Genomic DNA, 6,000 nt, shown 5'->3' with positions numbered 1-6,000 from the left:
GTAAAATCCACTTGTAGTTACTGTGAGTCAGAGCAATAAAACAGTGAGGTTGTTGATGAATATTTTGCTTTTTACTCTGCTTTGAGACTTTGAGACTGACAGAGCGAGCAGAGCGGAGGTTAGCGCATCGCTGTCTGGCAACCTGGAGTCTGGTGGGTAGGGGAGGGGAAACAACGCGCTGCTGTGTTTTGAATTTGACTGCAGCAACAATTTTGGCCACATTCTTACATATCGTACCTTTAATTGTCGGTGCAAGCTATTTTTAGAACGGCGGAGCAGCTGCTCAGAGCTACGCTACGGAGGCTCATGGGATTTCTTGGTTTCCCTCATCAAACTCATCAAATACACAGTCCAACAACTCCACAACGCTCTTTTGGACAAGTTGTGAGCTGCACATTCACCACGCTATGAGATAATAACAGAACGTTACCAGACAGAGTTGTTTTAGACTAGTGAAATTCATGCAAAACCGCTGATGCATGTTCCCGTCTGGGGCAGTTTTTCGGCAAGCAGTCTCTGCATTTGCCTAGAAAACAACTCCAATTTGCCAAAATGTTGAACTATCCCTTTAAGAAATCACATCCAAAGACACAAAATGTACCAAAAATTCAAAAAACTACTTCAGAGGGACACAATAAAGTGACGGAGTTCAAAGCTTCTTGTTATTGGGGTTTGTTTGGTTTATTATAACAAATGTAATGAATGCAAATATGAACTTTTAGCCATTTTCATGTTTTTTCAGTTCATTTTCATTCTCGTTTACAGCTCTTTAACACAGTTTTCACTGGAACTGCTCGGGCAGGTTGTCATGTTATCTGTAAACAAAGCTGTCGGCGGATCATAACTGACAACACACCTTCACTCACACACACACACACACACACTGCTGACAGAGCAGACGGACGTGTCCTCTAGTTGACGTCTTCTCTCTCTCTCTGTCACAATAAGGTTTTAACGACAGCAGCGATGGAAAAGTCCACAGAGAGTCCCGAGGAGGACGCCGTGTCCCTGAGGAGCAACGGGAACACGCCGGTCAACGGCCTGAAGAAGGCGTTCAGAAACAGCTTCCGAAAAGCCAAGGGGGCAAAGGTCACGGGCAAAGCAGAGGCAGAAGCGGCTGGAAATGAGCCGGGCGCAAATCCACCGCCGTCGCCCAGTGAGTATTAACGTCATAAAGAACATTTACGACAGCTGAAGTTAAGATTTGGTTTGTTTTGTGTTGTTACATAAGGAAAATCCAACGCCCCCTAAACGTCTCATGTCAACACCGTCTTATGTCCATCCACCTAGAGGCTGCAGAGTTTATCCCAGCAAAACCCAACGTCTCCTAAAACGTCTCCTAAAGGTCACAATGTCAGTGTGTCGATGTTAAGTTTTGATCAAAAGAGTCCAACACTTTTCTTTATTTTCTGCTGAGATTTAGTTTCTGTCAGAGAAGAAGCTGCTCGGTTTCCAGAGACGTTTCAAGTCGCTTTCTCCAAACTTCATCTTGTTGCAGATACATTTTTAGACGGATAAACATGCTGTTTTGACATTTTATATTGTTCTTATTTATGCTGTATCTTGTTTTTGAAGACCATGGGTCACAGAAATTGACCCTGGCCTTTCCACGGTTACTGTTGCTAGGTTGGAAAAACAATGGTCACAGAAGGGTTAACTCCCATTGGAAACCATTGAAAATTAGGCAGATTTAAATAGCTTGTAAGGAAAATTTGAATTAACTTATATATCAGAAAAATGGTGTCCATGATAGAAGATAGACATGGCTAAAGAGCGATTGAATGGGCATTACCTGACTTTTCCGAAAAGTGGGGAAAAATCATTGTTTTGGTCACTCACTAGCTAGCTAGGTAACGACGCTAACGTTTAATGTATTTTTTAGATTTGATTTATTGTTGTTTCTTATCTGTCCTCTGTATAGATTTTATAGTGGCTTTGTTGTTTTTTTGTTGTTGTTTTTTGCCATTATCATTGACAGCAGTGCTGTGTGCTTTGCGTTTGTGCTTTTTACCTATGTTCTCTTGTGGTGTGTCTTGTTTTCAATGTCTAGCAACTGCTGCAACAATATTTGCCTGTTTCGGGACAAGAATTTACATACTCACTTACTTAATCACCGCCGATCTCCTGTTTCTCCTCATAAAACTTAACGAAGTTCAAAAGAAGCAATGGTAACATTACGTTTCTCGATAACTTTGAAGGTTAAAGTAGGCTAATATAGGCTACACATTGTATGTTTATTAATGTCTTGGGTTTGGGGAATGGGATAAAAATGACTCCGGGAATACGTTCCCGATATTGTGAGTCGCTATTGCAGGAACCCCAGGCACATTTTAACCATATTGTAAAATTAAAAAGTAGTTTTTGCTGAAAAAAATTGCTGTCTACCTATCTCGTTTCATAGGGTTTCATGCCAGGGTTGTCCAACCCGTGACAAGAAGCGCTCTGATTGGTGGAACAGCAGACCAATCAGAAGGCCAACAAAGGGTCAATTAGGAACTATTTCTTTGGTTTTGTTGTTTTTCCCTTTTTGTCTTAGCTGAGGGGTATTGCACAAAACCTAGATAAGGGATTAAGCTGGGATATGTTGGTTATCCTGGCTTAATTTGGCCTCAAGTCGGTTGCATGAAAGCAGCTCAAATCTATCCTGGTCAAGTTACCATGGTGATTCATTCTCTGCAGCTAGCCTGCTCCAGACCATAATAACAGCCAGGCTTAGTTGATTCTGTTGTCTTTATCTGTGAAGTCAGCAGTCACTCTGATCAGAAATCAACGTGTTTCAGACAGTTATTCCATGTTCTTATGTTCATATTGGCCTGATTTCTAAACAAACTAAATACATTTACAAATCTGTGTCCATCTATGATATTTTATGACCACTAGTAGCTATACATCACTGGCTTCTCATAAAAAGCAATGTAGCAAAAATGGCATATAGATTTATTTTTCTATTTTTTTTTAATAAAATGTTAATATATTGGCCTAAATGTTGGTTGAGGTAAGAACATGAGAATAAAATTGAGTGACTGTGAGCAACCACCTTCCAAATAATTTATAAACCTCATGTGAACATTGTTATCAGCAATTTATTGAAGCAGCAGACTGCATAATGTTTTTATATTTACCGGTAATTCATTTTCACCTGTTGAACTTTTGGCCACTTTTACTGTATGAACTTGTATTACTTGTTATGTACTTAAGATTATAAGGAATTTGGGCAATGAATCAACTTCCACTGCTCATCATTTAAGCAAAGTGCACAACTGTTGGTTTGTGAAAGGAACTTGAGCTGTGATTATAGTTTTGGATTATTCAATCAGTCTGCAGTTGTCCGCTGCGCTCTCTCTGAGCTTTAAGACAGTGGTGCTTTTTTTTTTTTTTTAAGAGGTGAGTCACCTGACGTCAGCATTACAGTAAGTTCCTGTTGATTGGAGGAAAGTAGCCACACCTGTCCTCTCATCAGTGAATCTGTGATCAATGTCTGTGGTCTACTGACGAGAGAATAAGTTCCACCTGGCTTGACCAAGCCGCTGCTCCTCAGCCTGGCTCAGCGTTAGTGCAACCAACTAAGCCAAGATGCTCCGACCAGACTAGGTCAAGCTCGCGCTTGCTCAGTTATCCTGGATTTCTTTATTCTACTTTTGTGCAATAGCCCCCTGATTTTAGAGATAGTTGTTTACAGACACTTTCTCTCACCAGTGTTTAAGCTGAACAAACCTGTAGAGGCAGAACCGGTGCCAAAGAGACGTTGATGAAACACTGAGAGTTTTACTGCTCTTATAAAATGACAAATTCAGTGTTTGCAAGACGTGAAGAGGTCTTAAGTGAAGGATAAAGAGTTTGAACGGTCCGTTGGAAAAAAACAAGCTGCTATAAAGTGAGATAAGGATCTGATCAAACATCTGTCACAGATGTGCAACTGCCTGGATGAGCTCCTCCTCTTTATTCTCTGGGCAACTCAGTGAGAGGAGGACGAGTGTGAACTTGTGTCGTTCCGCTGTGGGTGATGTTGTGTTGTTGTGAGTAGGTGGACGGAGCAGAGAGAAAAGAGGAAAAGAACCAGAATCATCACAATTAACTCAGAAAAAAACAAACTAGTGAAGAAATGTGAAGATTTTATTTGGGTGGTTATTAAAACGTTGCTGCACAAGTTTGATTCAGATAAAACGATCAGATCAGTGTGAGGACAACAGCTTTGTGTTTGGAGGTTATTTCTTTTTTCTTGCAGAATATAAATAAAGACAAAACTATTTATTGATAAAAATGATTAGTTCAAACTCAGGCTGTGAATCCCAGATCAAGTCAAGTCGCAGTTTATTTCTAAAGCACATTTAAAAACAACCTCAGTCAACCAAAGTGCAGTACATTTATTTAATCATGGACAATATGATAATAAATAAAAACAATACAAGAAATAATAAGAACTCAAGTTAAAAACAAATTTGGAATAAAGAGAAAATATAAAGAGAGTACTGTACAGCCAAGATCAATCTCAAATGCATAAAATCAATCAAAATGTACTTTAACTGGATATTTTCAAGTGATGAAGAAAAACATGTTACTTTATTCAAATTTCCAAGGCCTCACTGCGCTTTGCATAAAAAATGCTTAAATAATAATTATATGATGATGCGCAGATGACATATTTAACATCCCTTAGTTGAATGAGCAGGTTTATTACAGAGGGAAACATCCCATAACCAACAGACACACTGTACTGTGACATGTTCACTGGAAACTGGAAACAAACCGGTCCGACAGGAAGTCGTTTCCTCCTTCTGAAGCTCATATTGAATGAAAATGTAATGATTATTGCTCTTTAATAGGAAACACCACATCACAAACTGAGCTGATGAGTTCAGGTGCAGGGCAGAGTGCAGGATTTTCCAGCTTTGAAGAACTAAAAGACAGATAATGAGGGTTTAACGTGTTTGGTTTGTTCAGGTGTGTCTGCGGCTTTAAAACTCGTCTGTGTGTGTGTGTGTGTGTGTGTGTGTGTGTGTGTGTGTGTGTGTGTTTGTCAGTTATTCCCCCCATTCGACCCGACCCCGACGATGCTCATGAATGAATAACCTGGAGTTAAACACAGCTGATGACCGACACTTTCCTCTGTCCCCCACCTCAGTGCAGTGTTTGCTTGAGCTTCGTCTTTGTCTTCGCTGACTGGGAGAAATCACGGCCGTTTGTTTGTTGTTTCAGCCGACTTGTGACGACTTGATAAATCTGAAACAGAAACTAAATCATTCAGATTTTAAGATCCCGGAGCCCAGTTGTTCACAGGTAATCTGATAAGATTTTTGGATAGTGGATTTGGATCAAATCTTGAAAACGGGTCGTTCAAAACTAAAAATGGATTCTGAGATCAGATGAGATCACGTAATTCAAATCTTGGTTTTAATCTGGATCAAACCCTCAGTGTGTGTTGTTCTGATCCCAACAGTTTGGTGGATTCAGGATGAATTTCAGGAACAAAATGTGATTTAAATTAAATCCAAACTGGTCAAATAAACAACATTTATAATGTAGTGTACAGTATATACATTTATTTATAATCTGCACCTGAAGTTAAAACCATTACAGTGATAAAGTAAATACATTAAACTGTTGATCATTCCTCAAATGAAGAACTGAATGTTTTTTTGAGTACGTTTCTTTTTTTTTATTGTAGGTCAGATAAGGTCTGGCTCAGAAAACACAATACAAACAACCCAGTTTCGAAATAAATACACTTTGAGTGACCCCATGCTGCTGTTCTACATATTTTATTAAGTCCTGCAGCTTTGTGAGACGCGACAGTAATAAAGACATAAAACAGATGCAGGAGAGCAGAAACTGTAGTTTTACTCCGTGGAGTCACTCAGACTTGATTTGGTTTTTCTTCCTTTTCTTTCAGCCTGAGCTCAGTTTCATTTTGAGCCGGAGCCAAACTGACCCTGTGTGTTTTCATCACGACTTAATCTCCACATTCCTGTCTGGGTTTAACCTTTAGAACACTCTCACGTA

At 39.6% G+C, this 6,000-nt stretch overlaps 1 protein-coding gene across 2 annotated transcripts in view; it reads left to right on the top strand.

Moving 5' to 3' along the window:
- The first annotated feature begins 933 nt into the window (after positions 1–933).
- Positions 934–6,000, top strand: part of exoc3l4 (exocyst complex component 3-like 4) — a 46,837-nt gene continuing 41,770 nt past the window's right edge. The window contains exon 1 of one of the 2 annotated variants that reach the window (XM_085767432.1): positions 934–1,156. In XM_085767432.1, the coding sequence (XP_085623558.1) occupies positions 967–1,156 (190 nt within the window). In that variant the 5' untranslated portion in view covers positions 934–966. Of the gene's footprint in view, positions 1,157–5,105; positions 5,278–6,000 lie in introns of those variants that run through there. The other variant, XM_085767433.1, reaches the window with a different exon arrangement.

This window comes from Trachurus japonicus, chromosome 22 (assembly GCF_045865225.1).
Source record: "Trachurus japonicus isolate A0001 chromosome 22, Traja_1.0".
Lineage (NCBI taxonomy): Eukaryota > Metazoa > Chordata > Actinopteri > Carangiformes > Carangidae > Trachurus > Trachurus japonicus.
Note: the sequence above shows the minus strand (reverse complement) of the source record. Positions and strands in the feature narration are given on the sequence as shown.